Source organism: Mus musculus, chromosome 5 (assembly GCF_000001635.26).
Source record: "Mus musculus strain C57BL/6J chromosome 5, GRCm38.p6 C57BL/6J".
NCBI lineage: Eukaryota > Metazoa > Chordata > Mammalia > Rodentia > Muridae > Mus > Mus musculus.
Window position 1 is genome coordinate 26,216,644 of NC_000071.6, and position 24,886 is coordinate 26,241,529.

Consider the following 24,886-nt stretch of genomic DNA (forward strand, 5'->3'; position numbering starts at 1 on the left):
AAAAGAACCCATTGTTGGGGGAATTGTCCATCTTACTGATATAGAGATGTTTTAGGCATGGTGGATTGTGATTGAAATCCAGACTGTGGAGGTGAGGACAGGTGGCTGGCTGGGGCTTCCTGGCTGATGAGTCTAGCATACTTGGCAATCTTTAGGCCAGGGAAAGACTCTCAAAATGTAAGCTGGAAGGAGACTGATGTAAAATATCCAGTACTGACCTCCAGCCTCCACGTGAATGCATTTACAGTGCCTCTCTCACAAATCAATACACACACACACACACACACACACACACACACACACACACATACATGCACAGGCATGCACACCACCCCTCCACAGGTTTGCACACACAATCATATGTATCCAGGCACAATGCGTCACATGCACACCCCCATGTACACACACAGCATTTGTGCACACACATAGAGAAGCTGCCTTCAGCAGGAGCTTTGAGTCCAGTTACTAATTACTGTCATGAGAGTGGGGCTCCACAGCCTCTCACCAGATGCAGTGTTCATGATGTGAGTTATTAATGTGGATGGCGGTTTTCAAGTTGCTTTTGCTTAGCATCTGATCCATAACTGGCAGCAATCAGATGGGTCTCCCTTTGACTGACTTCTCTCCTTCTCATTCCTGGTTACGCTTTCATTCCTTGAACTGCTCAGGGGACTTTGGGGTTGCTACCTTGGGTTTGAATCCTAGAATGCTTTGAATATCTTTCTTAGTGAATTTGCCAGCTCTCGGTTTCTTTCTTACTGGTAGAATGAGGTGTATCTGCTTGGAGTGTGGGAGCCACTTGCCCTGGTCAAGTGCAGCATAGCAACTTTATTTAAAAGAACTGACCGGAACATGGATATGTGAGTAAGCCCAAGAGACGCAGAACCCTGACTCCCCTGGGATATGAAGATCTTTCCAATGTATCTCCTTTTAAAACTTTATTATTATATGTATGTGAGAGAGTGGTATGTGTGTGGAGGTCAAATGACAACCTGTGAGAGTCTATTCTTCCTAGGCATCAAACTCAGGTTGATTGACTTGGTGACAAATACTCTTACCCACCAAGCCATCTCATAGGCAATATGGCTTTTGCTTTTAATAAAAAAATGCACGCATATGTTTTAAAGTCAAATTATTTTGCAAAGAACATTAGGAGACAGGCTGTTTCCCTGTCTCAGCTCCAGTCACCCATTCCCCAAAGCTGCCATTTAAAGTATGGCAGCTGAGTGTATCGGATTTTCGTCTATGGTCACTTCCATTTTTCCATCCTGGATGTCATTGGGCATTCTCTCTTGTTTACCTGTGAAGACGATGAGGGCTTAGTGAATTCGCTTGCTGCTCCTCACATGGCTGTGGGCATAAGTTTATGTTGATCACATGCTGGGTTTTGTGTGTGTGTGTGTGTGTGTGTGTGTGTGTGTGTGTGTGTAGGTGTTGAGGCCAGATGTGGACATCAGGCACCTTCCTTAGTTAGGCTTTTCTTTATTATTTAAGACGGAGTCTCAGGCATTCTCCTGTTACTGCCCTCCTACACTGGGATTACAGGTGTATGCTGCTGCTCTGGAGTTCACACTGGTGGTGGGGATGAACTCAGGTCCTCACCGTTATATAGAAAGTACTCTTAACCAACTGAGTCATCTTGCCAGCCACCATAGGTTGGCATTTCCATGACTGTAAATCATGAGGATGTTGGCACTTTGTGTTCTTTACCTCTGATAGAAAATCCCTCTCTTCCTCTTTCCTCCCTCTCTTTCTCTTCTCTCTTCTCTTCCTCTCTCCTTCACCCCCTTTCCCTATCTCCTCCCTCTCCCTCTTTCCCTCCCTCCTTTCTTCATTTCTCTTTCCTATAATGTCTCCCTCCTACTTGCCTCCTCTCCCTCCCCCTCCTCTCTTTCTATCCTCCATCTTCTTTCTTTGGTGTTCTGACTGTTTGTCATTAACTCAATCCCCAATTCTCTCATCTTGTGTGAACCCCTTCATCTTCTTGAGAGAATCTCTCAGGGATGATATCAGGCAAGCCCCCTTATTTTTCCTTAATAACAAGACAAGGTTATCAGCAGTGGGATTCATAGGTGAGGATGGGCCAAGGACTAACTGTGACCTTTCCTCATGTCCCAGATGCACAAGCCCAATGACAGGAGTAATTTCCATTCATTATGGCTCATTAATCTATTTTTTTTTTGTTCTTCCATCTAAACCCATGTCTCAAGTACCTTGATATGACATGCTGCCAATCTAGTCCTGCTTGACTCCTCTCAGCGCCCTTGATTGCTGATGATAGACTCGGACTGACCCCATACTTTCTCAGTCTCCAGGGATGTGTCTCTTTACTTTTCAACCTTCACGGACATGAATGGGAAAAAAAGATCCCAACTGTATTTTCTTTTCTAAATTTTATTTTATTTATTTAATTTTTTATTAAATTGATAACATTTATTTAAAAATATACAACTCAGTATTGACATTTGTTAAGTCATCAAAATAATTTATAATAGTTGAATGCCTCTTAAATATACATGATATCTTCTGAAGTTAAAAGTAATATGCACTCAACCAGTTTTTTGTTTGTTTGTTTGTTTGTTTTGTTTTTTTGAGACAGGGTTTCTTTGTGTAGCCCTGGCTGTCCTGGAACTCACTTTGTAGACCAGGCTGGCCTCGAACTCAGAAATCCGCCTGCCTCTGCCTCCCAAGTGCTGGGATTAAAGGCGTGCGCTACCACCGTCCGGCTCAACCAGTTTTTAAAATCTATTTGGAATATTAAACATGATAGAAGTAGAATAAAATCTCTTATGAAGTCTTCTATGAAAGGAAATTGTGACAAGTTCCTGATTAGACAGAAACCATTCCATCTCCAAGGGAGAATATGCAGCGTAATTGTGGCTTCAAAGAATGAATTGGGTAGTGTTCCTTCTGTTTCTATTTTGTGGAATAGAAGAGTATTGGTATTAGGTCTTCTTTGAAGGTCTGATAGAATTCTGCACTAAACCCAACTGGTCCTGGAGTTTTCTTGTTAGGAGACTTTTAATGACAGCATCTATTTCTTTTTGGGTAATGAGAATGTTTAGATGGTTTATCTGATGGTATCTGTCTAGAAAATTGCCCATTTCATCCAGATTTTCCAGTTGTGTTGAGTATAGTCTTTTGTAGTAGGATCTAATGATTTTTTTGAATTCCCTGTTTCTGTTGTTATATCTCCTCTTTCATTTCTGATTTTGTTAATATGAATACTGTCTCTGTGTCCTCTAATTAGTCTGGCTAAGGGTTTATCTATTTGTTGATTTTTTTCAAAGAACCAGTTCCTGGTTTTGTTGATTCTTTGTATAGTTCTTTTTGTTTCTACTTGGTTGATTTCAGTCCTGAGTTTGATTATTTCCTGCCATCTACAAATTTTCAAAACATTTGTATCATCCTCAAAGATAGCCTGGAACCCAGTTTGTAGCTGCTCCTTCTCTTTCCATTCTGCCAGCCACTGGTAAACCCCAATCCACTTTCTATCTCTAGGATTTATCTAATCTTGACATTTCATACATATGGAATCCTAATGCATGGTCTTTTGCCATGTATCAGAATTTCCTTTTAATGACTGAATAATACCCTACCATATGGATAACTCACAGTTAGTTACCCGTGCACATGTTGATGGACATGAGTGGTACCCCACCTTTTGGCTTTTAGGATAGCTGTAGTATAAACACACACACACACACACACACACACACACACATTTGTTTCCATTTATTTGTAGAAGATATATTGAGGTTGGAATTGCATGCTTACATTATAATGATATACTTAGCTCTTTGAGAAGTTCCCAAATTATTTTCCACAGAGAACAAATGTTTAGGTGTCCACAGGGTCCATAAAAGGGCACTGGATCCGCTGGAGCTGGAATTAAGGACAGTTATGCTGTCATGTGGATTCTGGGAATCAAACTGAGGCTCTCTGAAAGAGCTCTTACCTGCTGAGCCATCTCTCTAACCCCAGTCACCTTATTTTCTGAGACAGCAATCTTTCCTTAAACCTGAGCTCACCACTTTGGCGGGCAGTATTGGCTGTGAGCTCTGGGGATCCCCCATCTCTGCTCCTTTGCATTGGATAAATCCTCCTAGTCATACCAGCCTTTACATGCATGCTGGAGAGCCAAACTCAGGGAGGTCCTTAAGCTTACAAGGCAAGTACTTCACCACTGAGCCACCTCCTAGTTCTGCTTTCCAATTAAAAAAATATGACCACCTTAGTGGATATAAAGTGGTACCACAGTATATTTTCAATTTTCATTTCCCTAAGATGTGCATCTTTTTGTGGGACATCTGAGCATCTTTTGCATGGGAGCCTTCCATAATCGATGTGTTGTTAGCTAAGCATTTTAGCAAACATTCTCAGAATTCACGAAATTCAACGAAACCCTTGCATAGGCATATCACCTAGGGCAATACTCACTTTCCTTGTTGTTGTGACTGACTACCTGACAAGAAGGAATTTAAAGAAGAGAAGGTTTATTTTGACCCTCAATTTGAAGGGATACAGTCACCATGTCAGGGAAGGCTGGGCAATAGGAACCAGAGGCAGCTGGTTACATTATTCTCATAGTAAGGAAGCTAGACGTGAATAGAAAGTGTGGCTCTGAGCCAACCACAGTGTCCCACTTCCCCAGCAAGTCTGTACCCCCTAAAGGTTCCCTATCTCCTCAAACAGCACCACCAGCCAGGGAACGGTGTTCATACACTTGAACCTGTGGGGAGCTGTGCATTCAAACCACCACAATTGGCTTTCTTCTGATGGCATCTGTAGTGCTATAGCCACAGCTTTGGTCCTGTTAGTCCTTAGCCTTTCCTTAGAAAGCAAAATTTCCAGAGAGCTCAGAAGGTCTGGTTTTTTTGTACTTAGTCCTGGAATTCTCGGCAGTGCGTGTCCACTGAAGGCTGTTGCTGAGTCTGGGCTCCAAGAACTCAGATGGTGAGGAAGGAATGCAAGTGTGGATTTCGTAGCCCTCCTGTGCACATCGTCTGTAAGCAGTAAAGAGAGTGGCTAAACTTGGTCCTGGAGGAGGGAAGCCTGGACTCCCATGCTCTTGGTGACTTCCTGCCTGATACCTGGAGATGTTGAAGTTCATGTTCCAGGACTTGAGAGAACCCAGGCAGGCAGGACTTCTGTTGTGACCTTAGCATAGACTTAAGCTAGTAGCTTTTCCATTTGGGACTTTAGGAAGACATTTCTACCTTCTTCTCTCAACAACCACCTTTGGACTTTTGGCAAGTCAAAGGAAGTAAACAGAAAGACTCCTCAGACTCTGTCTGAGGCACAATGCTCACCTACAGCAGTCAGTACCGGTGGTGGTTATTGGATGGTAGAATAGGATCTTCCCCCACCCCGTGTCCTTCTGTTATGGACACCTTGGATCATAAACCTTTGCCTCATGCTGGCTCACTTGCCATGTCATAGGGATGTCCAACAGTATAGAAGCAGCCTGGCTCTATAATACCAACCATCACTGTTTTTATAGCCTATCATCCAGGACCACAGACAAGAGATTATTTCCTAACACTGTTAGGAACTGCATTCCCGCAAGTTTGTGTTATACATTCCACAGCTGTTTGTGGCTTCCCAATACCAGCAGCTGTTGCTGTAAGCTCTGTGTGGACACAAATGAGCACATGCTAGAGCAGGTGCCAAGGCTCCATGCAGAGAACAAGGTTGTGCATCACATTCTTCATAGAATTCTGGCCCCTGGAAACACATTAAGGAGCTCCACAGCATATGTCTGGCAAGGCTGTTATAGCCACCAGAGGATTTTTGGTTGCACAGCTACACATGTGTGGTGTTCAATCTAGTCAACAGGTTTATAAAGGTTTTATTTTGGTATTCAGGTTAGCCAAGATCTGTTTCCCTGAATAATAACTTTTCCTGGTAGTTCTTTTCTTCTTGCTGAGAGAATCCAAACAAATACTGTGAAGGGAGACATGGCCACTGTGAATGAACATAGCCACCATTTCTGCCTTATGTCAGAGTAGGTTTTTCGTCAGAGGTATCCTTGTATTGGTATGTGAAGGAAGTGTTTATTAATTCCTGTCCTCTGAAATGAATTATCAAGGGTGGATGCTTGTCTGAAGTTTCATATTTGACCTTTTCACTATCTACTAAAACTAATTTAATAACACATTTATTTATAACTTTTTAGAATGTAAACTATACTCATATATTTCTTTTGTAGGAATATCCCACGTTACTGCAGGTGAGGTGTTATGATATTTATAGATTTATTGCAGTGTTGGGAACAGAACCCAGGTTTCTAGACCAAGCTCCATCCCAGACCTCTGTTTACTTTGTATCTGCAAACATTTTTAGGATAGCTCTTGTCAACTTCATTTCGTGGCAACTGCATCCTCTTTTTTTTTCAAGTTACATCTTTATATATTGTGTGTTTAGCAACTTCAGGTTTATTATTTTTGCTTTTATGCAGCTGCATATTAGAGCATGCCTACATAATACAAAAGTAATTGTGAATTCCCAAGTCCGTGTGCTCTGCCTTTCACATTTGCCCACACACATCTTTACTGGCCTTCATTTCTGTGTGTTCAAGTTCTAGGCAGTGCCCTTGGAGAGTCTGTCTTCAGTGTCTCTTGTAGGTCTGGCAAATCTTAATGTCTCCTCCATTTTAAGGTAGTTTTACTAACATACTCTTACATCACCCAGTTCACCTATTCTAAGGTACAAACTTCAGTGGTTTTTAGGCTTTTCACAAATGTATGTAATCAAGTTTAAACTGTTTTCATCACCACAGAAAGAATTCCCATTCAGACACGTCTAACCTGCCCCATTCAGCCATGTCTAACCTGCTGCTCAGAACTGCATATGGTGATAGTTACAAACATCCCAGCCTTCATCATAACCTGCTTAAACACTTTGAGATTTTTTTTGTTTTTGGCAACTCAATTAGATGACTCTTGAGCATGAACTCTTGATGATGAAATCACGTCACAGTATTAACTGGTGCCACACACACAAGAACTTTAGTGATCATGCCCCTAGATCTGTATCGAGTTTGATAAGAGCTGATTTGGTCCAGCTCTGATCTGAATTCTGTTGGATGATTAGTTGTATCAGAAGGTCTGTGTAAGGTTCTAATGATCTTGTCTGTGTCCTGGAATCTCAGCTGAGACAAGTGTAGAGTAAATGGTACTCAGAGAATCAAAGCATCCATGCCAAGCAGCTTGTCAGTCTACCCTCCCTGTCAGAACAAGCTTTGACACTGAGACCCACACAGGCAAGATGAGTGGTTGGCCGTATAGACACTTGACTGAACTAAATGGCCATTGTCTGGGATGTAGTTTCCAGCAGGGTGCCATGGAGGTTTGAATAAGAAACACCTCCCTGGGTGAGTCTGGTCTGGATGTTACTATATCTGCTATTCTGCCTCACACAGTAAGGTTTCTGATTTTTCCCTGGAGGCTGGCACCATCCTCTGCCAACTTTTTGAAGCTGTCTAGGTTTAGGATTTCTTGTGCTGGAGGATTTTTTCAGGATGACAGTTTCTCAGCTTTATTGGGGATGAGTGACTATGTTTTCCTCCTTCATATTCCTTTTCAGTTTTCATTTGTTCCTGGTCATTAAATTTGCCCAGGGTAAAGGGTTGTCTGGCTATGTACTGGCTTTGTACCTTTATTCAGAAAAGCTGTTAGTTCCTGGAATCTGAACGTCTAGAGTCCTACTATATTATGATTTATGTGTAAGCCACACAGATGTCTGTGTCTTACATCTGCCTCTAATTGTCATGGTCTGAAAAATTCAGAAATCACATGGATAGAATATATCATCTAGGAAGGTGACTTCAACTCAAGATCTTTTGTAATATGAATGCTTCCCAAATAGTAAGGCCTTAAACTATTTTAATTCCATTGAAACCAACCATTGAAACAATGTTTAACATCTTCAAACTTCAACCTTCTGTCATGAAGGCCATAGTAAGTCAGTAGTTCTGAAATCTATGGAATTTACCTTGTGAGGTATATGAAGGAACTTTCTACTCTCATACTGTCACACTGTCTGCCCATATGGTCACTTGTCATTGCCACATCCCTTGGGCAGTCTACTTTGAGAAGAAGAAATTCACAGATGGCTAATCTATGCATTACTCTCAGAGTTGAGTGCTCTTGCCATGACCCCTGGAAACTAAGTACTTCTTGGAAAAAAATCTATGAAAAAAAATGTTCTCGTTATTGCTGCCATCCCTGTACTGGGTCCGTTGCAAAGATACTCCCAGAATATTATAGCTTACCCAATATATTAGCTTTAGGTTGTTTTATATTATTTTATTATATTTTTATTTTTGTCACCTTGACAATGTCCCTGACATAAACAGCTTAGTAGAGGAAATACTTCTTTTAGTTCATGGTTTCAATAGTGTTGGTCCAGGGCTGGCTCCATGGCTACAGCCTGCAGCTAAGCATCATATCAGTTAACGAGACTGAGCAGACCAGTGCATCTCGTGGTGGACAGGAAGCAGAGACAGAATTCCAGTTCCACAATTCATCTGGACTTCCAGGCTATGTGGTATTGCTGGCATTCAGAACAGTTCTTTTCTCCCTTGGTCAGTGCCCGTCACCTATACATTTGTCAGTCTGATGAAGGGGATGGAAAATACTAGCCATGATGGTCAGGTAACATATTTGCAAATATGAACTCAGAACTATCACATGCCACCCTAGGTAATAAATGTGCGGGTACCACACACATGCTCAGATGCATCCCATTCCATCCTGGGTGGTAACTGTGTGGCACACAGGATACCCACTGGCTCCCTCCCAGCTTCTGAGACTTTGTTGTACTTTCTATCTCGAATGCTCCTGCTTAATTTTCTTATTCTAAACCATTGCTACTCATATTTCAAGGTCGAATATGAATTTTGCCTCTTCTGTGGAATCCGTCTGAACACCGTACCCTCCTGTGAGCCGTGTTCCTGGTTGGACTCACTCCACTTAACATCTTTGCCATCCACTTGAGCACTTGAAGCAGGTTGACTTATCACACAGCATCCCACTAAGTGGCTGGAAGGCAGAATGGCACCTGCATTGCTTGTAGAGTCCAGCAAAGGGCAGACAGTAAGTACTCTTTTGGACTGTATAATTTCAGGGGGGAAATGTTGTCTTTTCATGCCACAATTCAAATTTGCCTTCTTTATGTTTTTACATTTATCTATTTACTATTATTGTGTGGTAATGTATATGTATTTATGTCAGCATGCATACGCCTGGGCATACATTTGAAGGTCTGAGGACAATTTGCAGGAGTCCAATTTTTATGATGTGGTTCCCTGGATTGAATTTAGGATGCTAGAGTTGGTGGTAAAAACATCTACCCCGTCTTTATTTATTTATTTATCTGTTATTTTTTATTAGATATTTTCTTCATTTACATTTCAAATGCTATCCCATCCCATAATCAGCCACCAAACGCAGACACTGTTGCATATGCCAGCAAGATTTTGCTGAAGGGACCCTGGTATAGCTGTCTCATGTGAGGCTTTGCCAGTGCCTGGCAAATACAAAAGTAGATGCTCAGTCATCTATTGGATGGAACACAAGGCCCCCAATGGAGGAGCTAGAGAAAGTACCCCATCTTTATTTTTAAAGTCCATTCTCCAATATAAATTTATGCCATTGTCATATTACCCAGCCCCTGACAGAAGCTGGCACAGTGGCTGTGTGTTGTGGTGTCTGAAGCGTGTCTGTGTTGGCTGTCACAGATGTATTTGCCTGCCTCCTTTATCTATGGTCTTCTTTTTAATTTGTTTTTAATTGCCTATTTAACACACCTAGCAATTAAGGTGAAATGGCTCTTTGACAAATGTGAGTGCTTTTAAATTAGTGCTAATTGCTTTTGTTAATTAAAAGTAATGCTTTATATTGTGTTATTGGTATTCTCCTATATAAAGCTGGATTAATGACTTCCAATCAATCCTCTACTAACACTTTTCTCTGCAATTGCTGGGACTTTGGGGTCTTCCACTTCTGCAGAATGAGGGCAATGGCCTGGACTTCAGAGTGAGATCAATAGGAGACATCTGAAACGGATTCACCAGGAGTTCCTACTGAGGGCAATTTGGGCAGATGTGCCAGCCAGAGTTCCAGCAAGTGACATTCATAGGTCAGGACCATTGGAGAGTAACTTCATAGAGGGAAGGTTCTGAGCTGAGAAAATGAGCGCAAAACAGAGGCTGTTGCTGCCTGTTGTGGACTCTCATTGCTGCCTTTGCATAAGAACGGCCTTCATTACTGGAAGGAGGCTCGCAGAAGACTGTGCCCACTAGCATCGTCTTCCTGGTGGGAGCAGAGATGGTGCAAAAGGCTGGGCTCCACCTGTCTCTGAACAGTTTACTATTGCTGGAGTGGGAGCTTTGGCCCTATAGCTGCTCTTAAGTTGCTCATGCTTGGTAAATAACCAAACTAGGCCCTGGTAAGTTTGCTTCTCTGGGCTGTTGTTGGTGCCTTATGCAGGAGAGAATAAACTTTTGTTCATGTAACCATTCAAAAGTCATGCAATACCACATTTAGGCCAGGGAGTAAGAGAAGGGTTGCCTCCTGCAACTGAAGATCAGACAATAGTGTGGGCTAAGAAAGCTTGGCCTGCATACTCTGTGTCTATGAGCAAAGTTTCGGGCTGTAGGAACTCTACAGAGATAGAAATGGGGCACCAATTTGTTTTCACTTGCCTGCTTCCCTAAGAACACAGGCTATGCCATCCAATGGGGTGAACTTGCATATGGGTCAGAGAGAGTGATAAAATCCATCCAAGTCAGACCTCTGGGACAGTGCACAAAAGACCTGTAAATAACCAGATGAACACATCTGGGTGAACTCACCCGTGAGAAGGTTGAATTTCCTTTCTCTCAACAGTCATTGGTTGCCTGTAGTTTTGTCTCGGGTGAGATCCCTTGAGGTTTCTTTCCCCTTTCTGCAGCAGTCTGTTGATATTACCATTGTTCAAATCTTGTTTATGCAGACATATTGTTGAGGGTTCATGAGTAGCTTCATTGCCATTTCCAGGAGACACAATCTCACAGCAGACTTCTTGGTTTTCCGGTCCTTACTCTCTTTCTGCCCCTATTTTGTGATGTTCTCTGAGTTTTACAGGCAGAGGTTGTGCTGTAGTTATTTCCATTAATACTGGGATCCCCATGATCCATTGATCTCTGCATTCTGACTAGTTGTGACTTTCTGCTATGGTCTGATTCTGCTGTGATGAGGGGCTTCTTTGATGAGGTATAGAAACTGCACTATTGTGGCTATAAGGATAAGTTAAAGAATGGACTTAGGAATTATGCTGGCCTAGTAAAGTGGTGCTAAGAGGTCCTCTTCTGGGATCCATGACTTGAATAGCTTTCAGTAGTTGACTAAGTGTCTATTACCAGGCATGATTTCCTTCCTGTTGAGTGGCCTTAAGGTCAAATAGGTAGCTGTTGGTTACCTCCAAGATAAGAGTGCCACTGTTGCACCATTCGGGATGTCTTGTCATGCTGGTCATGAGCACAGAGTCTCAGTTAGAAGGGGCTAATGATTGTTTCCCTCCATCAGCAACTTACTTAGTACTTTCTGGGCCTACAAAAGCTAGATAGAAGGAGGAAGGCTCTCAGGTCTCATCCAGCTCAAATCTTCTGAGTCCTGTGTCAAAGTGTGTGGTACCTTCAGCAACAGGGATTTATTTTCACCTTCTGAGAGGTGACCATGGGCAACAGCAGTAACTATATTAGTTTTGGAGTCACTTGAGCTACCCTAACCAACAACTTAAAAGGAGGGAACCCATGGTCAGAGTAGGATGTCATTGGAGGATGGTAGAGAAAGGAAGCAATGGAGGGAAAGGGGATCAGGGGAAAGTAAAAGGAAGAAGGCCAGGAGGGAGGGAGGGAGGGAGGGAGAGAGAGAGAGAGAGAGAGAGAGAGAGAGAGAGAGAGAGCACATCACTGATTCTGTTTGTATTTCTATTAGAAATTTATACAAATGTTCAAAGAAAGCAAAAATGATTTCAATACCTTGTAATATTTAGCAATTTTTTTGGGTTTTGGTTTTGGTTTTGTCTTTTAGATTCACTGTGTGTGTGTGTGTATAACTGTCTATGTGCAGGCTAGAGGCCAACACTAAGCATTTTTCTCAACAACTCTCTTCCTTACCTTTTTGAGACAAGATCTTTGATTAGTGAGCACTAGAACTCTCCAGTTTTTGCATCCCCGTGTCTCAGATCATAGGCAGGTGCTGTGGCAACTGACTTTTACATGGATGCTGGGAATCCAAGCTTAAGTCCTCATGTTGGCATGCTAAACACTTCAGTGATAGAGCCATCCTCAGGCCCTACTTCCTACTTCCAGCCCTCAAGTGACTTAATGAATACATAATTGGTCTTAATTTTATCAGAGAGAACAGACTAAATTTGAAAATTGAACTAATGTAAAAAAAATCTCATCATTATTAGAATTTTTTAAAAAGAAATTTACTTTTAAATTACTTTGTGTTATGAAGATGTGTGGTTATATTCAACAAGAATGGCAGGCCACAAAATTGCTAATGATGCTAACAACTACAGACAAATCAGTGACCTATTTTTTTTTTTAAAGCTGAATATTTTCCAACTGTTATAACAAGAAAAACAACAGTGATTCCCCAAACCTCATTGTTGGGAGTTTTATTTACAAGACAATGACTTTAATTTTTGAGGAATTGCTTATTTTTAATAAAAGGAGCAGAAATTGGTGCTCTGCTAACACATTGAGATATGGCTTATGGCATTCAACCACGAAGCAGTACCTTGATATATTTAACTCATGTATTGCATCATCTAAGCTGAAAATTTCTTGTTGACAAACTGTTCCAAGGCCTTCCTTTTGTGAAGGGCTCCTGTGTAGTGGACACACACTAGGATGTGTTGTTGGTGTTTTCTGTTTACCACGACTGATTGATCGTGGCTTGTAGAAGACCCATCTCTCCCCTCCTAATATATGAACATTTTATTGGATGAGTTAGAATTTCCAAAGCTTTTGACACTTGAGTACAACTGAGCTACACAAGAGAAGGAATGGCTTTCAGGTCTAAGACTAAAATATTTACCCATCATTATGCTACACCCCAAGCCTAAATCTCTGGCAGATTTATCTGGAAGGGCAGGTGGCCCACATAACATTAAAGAATCTGTTGAAGGTGTCTGTGGTAAGCCCAGGCACCCATGCTTTTTATTTTTTTTTTGTATGGGTGCTTTGTCTGTATTCATGAATGTGCATCATATGCCTGCAGAGCCTGCAGAGATCAAAAAAGGGCATCACTTGGGACTGCAGTCATAGAGAGTTGTGAGCTAACACTGGGTGGTGGAAACTGAACACTGGTCTTCTGAAGAAGAGCCGGTGGTTTTAACCACCTGGCCATCTCCCTGTGCTTTTTCATATACAAACACCCTGCTTTATTGTCAGTAGCTACTCTGATTCCTTTATAGTGCTTCTCAGAGAGATGTGTCCCCTGCACCTCCACTATGACAACTAATGTGTGATTCTGAGCAACCCTTCCTGAATGGCTTTCTTTCACCATAAATTACAATAGGTGTTTGAACCAATGTAACAAACTTAAGTATAGAAGAAAATTAGCAATTCAGTTCAACAAGTCAATTTATCAGTTCTACAGCAGTCTGAGTACTTTCATTTCTACAGCCCTTTTCTTTTGTGTGTGTAGTATGGAACTTTTGTTGATGTCCCCACAGTGTGCTCTCAACCCTATGGTCAAATGTCATCTGCTTCCAGGGGAGAAATATCTAAAAAACAAACATGCTTGAAGAAATGGAAGTAAGAAAAGTTTTGAATCATATTTATTGATTTTTGCGTCTTAGCTTTTGTTAGTGTAAGAAATTGGTGTGTAAGCATGATGATCTATCTGCACAAATTTCCATTTTCAGACAAATGCTATACTTCCATTCTTTGGTGTCTGTTATATATTTACTTAGTGTTATTTAGACACACAAAGATAATAGGATTATTTTTAGATATATAAAGCCACTTATATGGGACAAAAATGCAGAGAGAAACTAGGGGAAGGAAAGCTATTAGAGGGGGTAGTGGGGGAGGGGAAGGAGGAGGGGAGTGGGCTGGGGAGAACCTGCTCATGATTAAATGTATGGAGAGAATTCTCTCTTTAACAGCAAACACTATGTGAGAGGAATGTATGACAAAAAAAAAAAACAGATTTTGAAAAGGATTACAAAAGATTTGCACTGGCTAAATGTGATAAAATTCTGCAAGTTGCTTAAAACACAGCATTCTAGCCTAAATCTTTGAACCTAAATTATGGTCGCAGGTGTGTCTCTGGAGTTCAGCATTGGCTTATGGTATTGTAGAGGCATTGTGCTGTGGTCAAAAGACACTCTTGTGGTGTGTTGCTGCTAGCATCATGGTGGCCAAGGCATTTGACCTATTCACACTCTGTAGGGCTAAGATCTAAGCATAGGGCAAAGATATCAGGTACTATCTTTCCTTATCCCAGTCTACCACACCCCAATAAGAAAGACTCCATTTTCAAATGCTTGTAGTAGCCTTTCCCCCTTCACCCCAAGAATGAAGATAACTCATTTAAGTTAGGAGTGGCCCTTAATAGGAATGGACAGGACAATCTACTCTGCTGGGACACTTTTTAAAAAAGTCTTTCTGCCTTCAGTGGAACTCTCTCTCTCTCTCTCTCTCTCTCTCTCTCTCTCTTTTCTCTCTCTTTTCTCTCTCTCTCCCCCCCCTCTCTCTCTCTCTCTCTCTACCTCTGCCTCTCCCTCCCCCCATCTCTCCGTGTGTGTCTGTATGGTATTTGTGTGTGTGTGTTCAGGTGATCACAAAGGTAGGGACCAGAAAGCAGGCAGTTGTGAGATGCCCAACTTTGGTGTGAGAACTAATTCCAAGGGCAGGTCAGACTCTTAATATTTGAGCCATCTCTCTAGACCCACATCTGTGATATTCCTGTGATACTCGAGTCCCTCTCCCAAGAAAAGTGTGACATTCTCATAGCTTTTTTCTTCTCCTAGTGACTTCTACTTCCATATGTTGATCCATTCTCATGTGTGCCAGTCTTTGAGAGACCTACCAGCTGCTGCCTTCCTTTGTTCTTTCATAAAGAAAGAGAAGAGTAAGACAGAGACATTGTGTACATGCACAGGTGGAGTTTGAGTAAGACAGAGCCATTGTGTACATGCACAGGTGGAGTTTGAGTAAGACAGAGCCATTGTGTACATGCACAGGTGGAGTTTGAGTAAGACAGGGACATTGTGTACATGTACAGGTGGAGTTTGAGTAAGACAGAGCCATTGTGTACATGCACAGGTGGAGTTTGAGTAAGACAGGGACATTGTGTACATGCACAGGTGGAGTTTGAGTAAGACAGGGACATTGTGTACATGCACAGGTGGAGTTTGAGTAAGACAGGGACATTGTGTACATGCACAGGTGGAGTTTGAGTAAGACAGGGACATTGTGTACATGCACAGGTGGAGTTTGTGGTGTAACTTTAGTGAACACCTGCATTTGAAGAAGACGCAGCTAGAGTTCATGGGCCTTGTAAACCAGAAAAGACCCTTTGAGGTCAATGGGAAAGGGATGGTGATTCAAGCTGTAGGCAGAGACCACAGTACAGTTAGGCAGTCAGTGCTTTCTACATCAGGATCTTTTGTCCAAGATGGCCAAACTTGCAGAGAGGGGGGCTTTTCTAGCTCTTAGTGGCATGCACTGGGGTGAAGTCTTCATTCTGGTATTCCTTAAAGAATGACCAGCAGCCATCTCAGCAGATAGGGGGCTAAATACTTCAGTCCTGTGAGAATATGGTCTTCTAATAGCATTCATTATGAACAGTTATTGTGGTTTTCTGCGTCATTTGCTTTCTAAAAAGATGGCTTTATGAAGGGGTTAGGAGTGTTTTAAGCTTTGAGATAGGAGGGCACCCATAGGCTGTGAAGGCACACCAAAGTTGCTGGAGTGGGAGGCATATATGCCATCATTAGCAGACCTCATGGCATTGCTTTCTGTACATTTTGTCTTGGCAGGCACTGTAGCAATACCCCATTGATTTGCATTTCCCAGTGCCCTGCTGTTGGGGTGCCTATCTCATTACCCATTCTGCTGGGTGTCAGCATTTTTGTGATACAATTAGAGGCATGTAATTCCCAGAAGAAATGAGCTATCTGGAATATTGTGAGATGTGTAATTCAATATTATATGAGCCTGTAACCTAATTGAGTTTCAAGAAACAAACAGCCAGGAGTTTGGGCTGAATAACCTGTCAGACTTCTGGAACCTTTGCTCGTAGGAAATGCCACCTAAGGCAGGGCCAGAAAAGAACACACATACTTGTACTCTTGGACTCAGAAGAGTCATTCAAACTAAGCAAGAACAAAAGTGAAGGCCAATGTGCACAGGTAGGAGTGAGATTGGTTTGTTCTTCTGTTTCCCTGTTACTCAGACTGAGCCAGAGCTGAATTCCATTCCTGTCATTTCAGAACACACCAGCTCATTTGATGAGTTCCATTCTTCAGTGAGACACACTAAGTCCCTTTCATTCGTCATTTAGTCACTAGTTCCTTAGGTCATTTTCTGAGACCCAGGGGGGGGGGGGATTGATTTGTAGAAGGAATTGTGCAAATGATCAGATCATCAACTGGATGGCATGACCTAAAGCTGGGGTAGGGAATCTCGAGGTTGCATCCCCCTTAACAGCAAGGAATTGGCCACCTACCAAGAGCTGCATCAGTCTGGACAGAGAAGTATCACAGCCTCAGGCACACTATGCTCACCTGACCCTCTCTAACTGCAGTGTGGCCCTGTGAAGTCACTTGGTGGCAGGTGCTACCCACTGCCCCTGTTCCCTCTCTTGCGCTGGAGCTAGGATCACACTCTTCCTGCTCCCAGCCTTGTATCTACCACTGCCGCACTCTTTGTCTCCTACCCATCACTGGTGTTCTTACTCTGTAGTAGGTTAGTCTGTTAAGAATTTCAATGTGTAGGCTACTTAATAGTGTGCCCCTATTTACTCTGCAATAGGAAACAACATCAGATAGTGAATCCAGTGTGTTTATGTAAAACAAAGAAATTAAGTCTATTTTATAAATGTCTTAAGACAGCTTAGGTCCAACTATAGATGTAAGGCAATCTCTGGACCCTCGGGTAACACTTGTGCTCTACCCCTACCTAGGCCAGAAATTTAGAGTAAAAGTTAACAGCTAGTTTATGTAACAACCTGAAGACATGGCAAGGTTATATGTGCCTGAAAAGCTTTAAAATGAATATGATGGGATAAAGAAAATGGTACATCTATACAATGGAATACAACTCAGCTATTGAAAACAAGAATGAATCATGAATTTTGCAGGCAGGTGGATGGAACTAGAAAATATCCTAAGTGGGGTTACCCAGATCCAGAAGGACATGCATAAGTGAGACTGAGTCACCAATTGAAGAGCTTACAAGAGCTCTTGCACATATGTAACAGATGTGTAGTTCAGTCTTCATGTGCGTCCCCTAGCAACTGGAGTGAGGGCTACCCCTAAATCTGTTGCATGTCTGTGCAATCAGTTCCTCTGGTTGGGCTGCTTGTCTGTCCTCAGTGGGAGAGGGTGCAGAGCCCAGCCTAGCCCTGCAGAGAATTGGTGTGCCAGGGTAGGATACCTGGGGGCGGGGGGGGGGAGGGGGAAGTGGGCTCCACCCTCTCTGAGAAGGGGGGGGCAGGAAGTGGGCAGTGACTGGGATGTAACGTGAATAAATAAAGTAATTAATAGAAAAAATAAAATAAAGTGAACAGCGATGAACCCATGCATGCATGGTCTTTGTTGAGAAACAGACACACAGGAGTGGTAGATGATGGGAAGATTGTAACCCGTCCCCCCTCCCCAATTACTCAATGAGGAAAGTGGGGAGAGGCCTGTGTTTGGAGCTATGTAAAAACTTTCTCTGTGCTCCCAAGGTGCACCTGCCATTTTGTCTCTGTTGGTGGCTCACAGGGCTATGACAGGAACTACAGTGCTCTTGGTCTCTAGTGCTCACTATCTGGGGCTGTGCCTTTGTCCCTCACATTCTGAAAGTCTTTCCACACTGGACTGACTCCACCTCTTGTTTCTGCTATTATTCCCATCTTTGGAGATGAGAAAACTGAACTAGAAAGAGCTGCAGGAAAGAAACATCCCAACAGCAGGGGGCTGGTTGACATGTACGTACCTGGAGAATAGAGTACTTCAAACCCAGCAACTAAGTTTCCAAACAGAGTCCTAGTGTGCTGGTCCTGTGTTCTCAGGCAGATACTCATGATGTCTCGACCTATGAGAACACAGGACACAGCACAGATGTTGCAGGACCTCCTATTCATCACTGCAGTCCCTCGTGTTAGCCTTGAGGGTCCAGTACAGGCTCTGTTGCTGAATAATGTATTTGAAAGTTCAGCCTGAATGTGATGTGTGAGTGTGGGGACACTAGGGTGCAGAAGGAGCAACGAACTGCTGAAACAGTCACCCATGTCTTTGTCTTCTGCTTGCTGACATGCAGGGACTGGTGCTTGGTGATCAGTTCCATTTATTTGAAAGATGTGATTTCTCCAGTGACGATCAATGGTGGGTGCTGCAGGGGGAAATGGAAAGACAGTGACAAAGAACAAAGAGGCAACATTCTTTTAGATTCAACCCAAATCTCACAAGTACAGAAAGATAGCCAAGTTCAGCAGCCACTTGTTACCATGATGTGACTTATCTGCTACACAACATGCCAATTCAAACAGCGGAAGAATTGTTCAAGACAAGAACAACATGAGTGGTCTTCAGCAGGAATACACTGGGAGCCCAGAGACATACGGATAGTCAAGCCCTTCTGATGTGAACACAGAAGCTTTGAGAGAGTGTGGGTGGCTCCCGGGTAGGCAGCACTCTGGAGCCGCAGGTGACTGTCCGTGGTGGGACTCTCCAGCAGATTGTTACTGTGGGCAAGTGCAGACCCTGGCATCCATGCCAGCGTTTCCTATGGAGCAGAGGGGAATGTGGAGGAGTCTGGGAATGAGCTTCATTCAGCACATCTCTTTCTGGCAATGGGGCCAGCTTATAAAGAAGGAGCTATGTTTAAATAAGGCCCTAAAAATTCAGAGGAGCAAGACATTTTTTATGGGTTTCCTAAGTATTTTTTCAGAGTGTTATTTATGAATCTTGGGACTAATGAATTGTGTTTAATGATAAGGAGTTTATTATTATTATTATTATTATTATTATTATTATTTGTGTGTGCATACATGGGTGTGGATGCATATACATTGTGTGTTCAAGTGTATAGAGGTTAGAAGTCAATGTTGAATATCATTTCTCAGGTGCTGTTTTCCCTTCCTTCCTTCCTTCCTTCCTTCCTTCCTTCCTTCCTTCCATCCATCTTTGAGGCAGTGTTTCTCATTGTCCTGAAATTTGCCAGCTTGGCTAGGCTAGCTGATCAACAAGCCCCAGGGTCTTGTCTATCTCTGTGTCCTTGGCACTGGTATTACACACACATGCCACCAAACCTGGCTTTTCATGTGGATTCTGGGGATTGGACTCAGGTCCTCATGTTTGCCAACTGAGACATCTTTCCAGCCACAAAACATGATTGAAATGTTTATATTTGCCAGTGTTTATCTGTGACTTTTCTGTAACACACACACACACACACACACACACACACACACACATTCACACTCGTACTCACAGAGACAAGGTCATGGAGACAGTTGTACTGAATGATGGCTGGAGTTTGAGGATGCTCAGGTCAGTAGATTTTTAGAAGCTCTGACCAGGAAGACTGTATGGAAAGAGCTCAGAAATCTGCAGAGCTTTCACGTGTTAGCACACTAAGCTACCTTCTCCCTGGATACCATGTGGTCCTTCAGGGACCGAGTCTAAGGGCGTTTGTGAGCTCTACAGAACTGTTAAGATGTTTTATACAATAAGCTGACATTTTGACTACCCAGACAAAAGTGCTGTACCTGCAGAGTGCTGTGGCTGGTGCATCCCACAGGATTTAAGTAGCCCTGAGTCCTGGGATGGCAGGGCAGGCTCTCTCAACCCTGGGACTAGATATTTTAACCTGGTGATTCTTCAATGAGAGTCTTCTGATCCATACACTCCAGGGTGTTTAGCATCACCCCAGAAGCTACATGCCATGGGCTAGTAGTTTGTTCCAGGTAGAAAACAGAAATCACAGCCTAGTTGGGGAACACTTGTTACAAAGCTGAAAAACAAGCTTCAAGGGACTAGAGTAAGCCACAGTTGCCTTATAGTGAAAACATCAGTACTCCCAGAAGGAAGGCAACTAAACTCTTTTGGTACACAGGTTTGTCAGCCCAGCATGCAGACTGGTGACTGCTGTGTGTCTTGTGCTAATACTGTTCACAGTCAAAATGCATCCCTAGCCACAGTGACTGTTTCTGGTGGGCAGTCTCTATTGTCACATTTGCCTCTGTGGGAAGACTTATCTGTCTTAGGGGCCACCTCTTTTCTGGGGTTGCCCAGCTTGGTGACTGGTTGCCAGGGGGGTTCCAGACTGCCATCCTGGCGGTGTAGTGAGAATCTCTTTTGATCCCAACTTCAGAGCCCTTGGTGACTGAACTGGCACTTATATTGGGAGTATGTCGCAGCTCACCTTTGCCCTTCACCTGCTTGTTCCTGGTTTGTTCTTCCTGTAGGCATTGCACTCTTAGGTACTCTCTGGTTATTATCCTTCACAACAGTGTCTACCTTAGTTCAGATTCTAGGGAACTGTAATGCTTAACACAGTAATAACACCTCTACTGTGAAGATACAGGATCTTATAACTCACAACCGATGTTTTGTTTGTTTGTTTGTTTGTTTGTTTTTTGTCTTGTTTCATGATTTGTTCTGTTTTTTTGTTTGTTTGTTTTGATTTGTTTTGTTTTGGCAGGGGTAGTGGTGGACCAAAAAACAGCCAATAGAATAGAAATGGCATATAGGAATTCGCTGGAGAAGATAGCTTCAAAAGGATGATTATAAATATGCTCAAGGGTTTAAAGGAAACAAGGTCTAATAGGTAAAAATCTCATGAAGAAACAGAGAGGAAAAAATGAACGACATGGAGAAATCTCCTGAAAGACACATTCCAGGTGGGTGGGGCTTACACTGCCCAATGTCTGCTTTTGTTGCTTTAAATACCCCTTTTCATTTTCTCCTGGTTTTCATTATTTATAAAATCAGTAACATTTGCATAATGTGCTTGTCTTTCTTTTGGCTTATTTTTCAATTGTTTGCATATGCATGCTTCTATGTGTTCATGTGTGCCTCATGTATGTAATCCCCACGGAGTCCAGAAAAGAGTGCAGCTTATTCCTGGAATTGGAATCACAGGTAGTTGTGAGCTACCTGATATGGGTGCTGCAGAGGACCTGAACTGAGGTCCTCTGAAAGATAAGTATATGCTCATAAACCACTAAGCTGTCTCTCCAGCTCCTTTCATTTTCTCTGTCTCATATTTTCCCTTTGCATCCTTTGTCTTCAGAAGTTTGGCTAGCTTATATCGTGTTGAACACTGATAGGTGGTCTTATTCTGCTTGGAGTGTGTTGGGTTTTTTTGTGTCTGCAAATTCTTATTTCCCATCCAATATTCAACACTTGAATCTGACAATACTTCAGATATTATTTATGCCCCAATATTTTATTTTCCTCTGTAATTCAAATTATACACATTATCTTACTTGATCCTGTCCCATAGGACACAGAGATAATTTTGAAACTTAACCCACTCATACCTTAGAGTTCTGATGAGGCAGCTGAACAGATAAACTCAGTGGGATTGGGCACATTAGTATTAGACAGATTTGACTTTGGGGAAGAGAGTATCAGCAGAGACAAGTTGGAAATTTCACAATGCTAAAAGTTCATTTTACCAAGAGGAAACTCTGACAGAGAAGGATCAACTGCCCAGCTGTCTGGAGTGTGGCCAGCAATGAACTCTGAGTTCTGCCCATCAAAGCTTAGTTGGAGACAGCTGCAATACTCAAAGCCAAACCTTCCCCACTTGCAGTAGTCCAAAGGAGTGAGGCAGACTATCAGACCTACAAACTCCAACCTCCTGTGGGAGATGCTCACTCCAGAGCTCTGCAGAATATTCTAGCACAACCTGGAAACCTCAGGTGTTGATTATCAAGTTAGGATATTGTGTGAAGTAGAGGGCAAGGTTCTAGAACCTTACAGATCATTAATCTGACATTTCCAACACTAATATCTGCCAGACAATCCCTCTCCTACTCCAAAACACACTTGAAAACAAATTTTCCAAACTGCATGAATCAAAATCAAGAATGTTGTTCTTTGTAGTTGTCTATTGAGTCAGGAGGAACCCCAGAGGGTCCTATCAGTTCCCATGCCCTTTTCTTCACTGTTGCTGAAGTAAGGTACTACACCTGGTCCACTGTTGTAGAGGGGCTATAGATATGCCTCAGACTATTGGGCATAAAAGTTTTTATGGCAAGCTGTCAAGACCCAGCAGTCAGCACTAACAGACCTCACTGGTCCTAGCAACATAACATATACAGCGTCTGGTCCCTTAGCATTCTGGCTGGTGAGTTAGAATCACCCACCCTGAGACAAAGTGCTCCCTAGTCCAGATGTTTTCCATTATGTTCAAGCTACTGTGTGTTTCCTGTTCACTAGGACGTTATAATGGAGACCTTTGAAGCAACAGAGGTGAAGCTATCTGCTGACCAACTTCAGGTTGTGGAGCCCCTCTTTTGTAAGGGCAAACCTAGCTGCAAAGAAACCTTAGTCATGACAACAGAAATACCTCTTGAATTGTTACAAGGAGAATTGCATGTGTCCTACTTTGGTGGCTCTTCTCCACGGCAAGGCTGTGGAATTAAATTTGTTTAAAAATCCATCACAGGCCAAGTCCGTAGGCAGTGTATTGTTTTGAATTTGAATCAGCAGTGTAAACAATTTCATGTTTCAAATGAAATTTCTATAAAAACACTCATCCTAGAATACAACATAAAACACTATAGATTTGACAAATAGGCCACGGCTGCTGTGTTGGAAAACACTGGTACAGATGAAAATGTTTTATTCACACCAACTCTTTCCTCTGCTTTGAAACTGAAAATGGTTCCTGTGGCCAGCTTTGGAATCTGTTCCTGGACAAGTGTGGTCTATTCATCTAACTTAAGTGAGATGTGGAAATGTCATAATGCCATTCCATACTTCACCATCCTTTTCTTTGGGAAATCTCTCTCTCTCTCTCTCTCTCTCTCTCTCTCTCTCTCTCTCTCTCTCAGTGGTACAGAGTTCTTTTCTGATAGCAACTGGCCTGGGTCTGGTTCTGGGTCTGAGATTTACCTAAATTTGGATTTGTATTGACTTTTTTCATTTCTGGGACAAGACACTTAAGCATAACAATTTGATGCAGTAAAGGTTCATTCATTGCTTTGGAGGTTTCTTTTGGTGGTCGCATGGTACCATAGATGATGGCCTGTGATGAGGCAGAACCTTGTGGGGGTCGGAGCATGTGATGAGAGCTATTCACTTCATGATGGATAAGAAACCAAGAGCTGGAGAAAGAGAAAGGGACCATAAATGCTATAATTCAATGAAGCACTTCCAGTGACCTACTTTGGCTCACTAGGTACCACCTCCCAAAGTTTCCAGGCCCTCTCTAAAGAATGCTTCCAGCTGATAATGAATGGAAGGATTAACGTAATGCCCATGGAGGGCATTGCATAGTCAAACTTAACTGGGACAGGTGGATGCCTTCAGTTACATTGTTCAAGGAAGCTCAATGAGTTCTAGTCAAAGTAATGGGTGTGACAATGACATCAGACATTGTGGGTTAGGGAACACTGATTCCAGGGCAAGGGGTCAAATAGTAATGCCCACCTAAGAGTATGAAATAAGAGTTGAAGACTTCAGGGTAAAATGTGAGGAGCACAAAAGTCCAGAATTCATGGCTCCAGCCATGGACTTTTATAGCAAGCATGTGTCTCAGACCACAACATTTTAGACAATATGGGAAATCAATGCGAATTAAATCTTTCTTTCAATCAGTAACTTTTGTTTTTTTTCTTCTCTGCCCTAGGCTCCAACCCATTTCTAGAGACAAACATTGGTGCTGTTGCCCGAAGGCCTCTGAAAATTCTGCCAAGGACTCAGACCTCACTGTGCCACCATGGTTCCTTCGGAGTCAGAGCCATCAGTTGCCTCTGTAAGCTCTCTGAACCATGGTTGGCTTACAGTCCTTAGTAGGCTAACACTTCTGGGTATCCTAAGGCTTCTCATCCTGCAAGTGTCACTCTTAGATTTAAGTGCTGGTCTAATTTTATCCCTGCTGTGCTAAGAGTGTCTGCAGCCAGGATTCCCCAGTGGAGTACAGCTCCTGTGACTGTAGATAGACGCTGACGAGAAGCTCACAAACTTACACTATCATTCTCTTATACATAGCACGAGAGTCCTTGTAACACAGACTAAAGAAATCCTGTTTTGGTGAAAGTGGCATAAATGCAGTGTTTTATTCATAAGCAGTTCATTCAAGTGGTTGCTGGGATGATGAGCCTAACGTCTGTAAAGCAGAGAAGCAGGCTGGAGGATTGAGTGAGCTGTTGGGCTCAGGCACTCAATGGGTGTTGTCTTATCTCTCCTGTGCCCCACTCAGGGGAAGGGAGCAGGCTCCTTTAAGGTGCAGGCTTCTAGGTCCACTCTGAGTTTCTATTCTGGTCCCCTCATCTCCCTCAGCCAAAAGGTCTGAGGTTTCTACCACTTAAGCTCCCCATCTCTCCCCTCAGCCATCTTCCTTTACAAACCTAACTGGAAAATGAATCTTTGGACTTAATTAATTAGTAATTTTTCCTGCAAAATCAATTTTCTATGCAGAGTCATTATAGTTCCC

At 42.6% G+C, this 24,886-nt stretch overlaps 1 protein-coding gene across 4 annotated transcripts in view; it reads left to right on the forward strand.

Annotated features, from left to right (window-relative positions):
* Nucleotides 1–24,886, forward strand: part of Gm7361 (predicted gene 7361) — an 86,100-nt gene that overhangs the window by 38,431 nt on the left and 22,783 nt on the right. For 2 of the 4 annotated variants that reach the window (XM_006535787.4, XM_006535789.4), the window contains exons 3-5: nucleotides 8,889–9,098; nucleotides 20,921–21,119; nucleotides 24,080–24,205. In XM_006535787.4, the coding sequence (XP_006535850.1) occupies nucleotides 21,080–21,119; nucleotides 24,080–24,205 (166 nt within the window). In that variant the 5' untranslated portion in view covers nucleotides 8,889–9,098; nucleotides 20,921–21,079. The remainder of the gene's footprint in view (nucleotides 1–8,888; nucleotides 9,099–20,920; nucleotides 21,120–24,079; nucleotides 24,206–24,886) is intronic. The other 2 variants (XM_006535791.4, XM_006535792.4) reach the window with 2 other exon arrangements.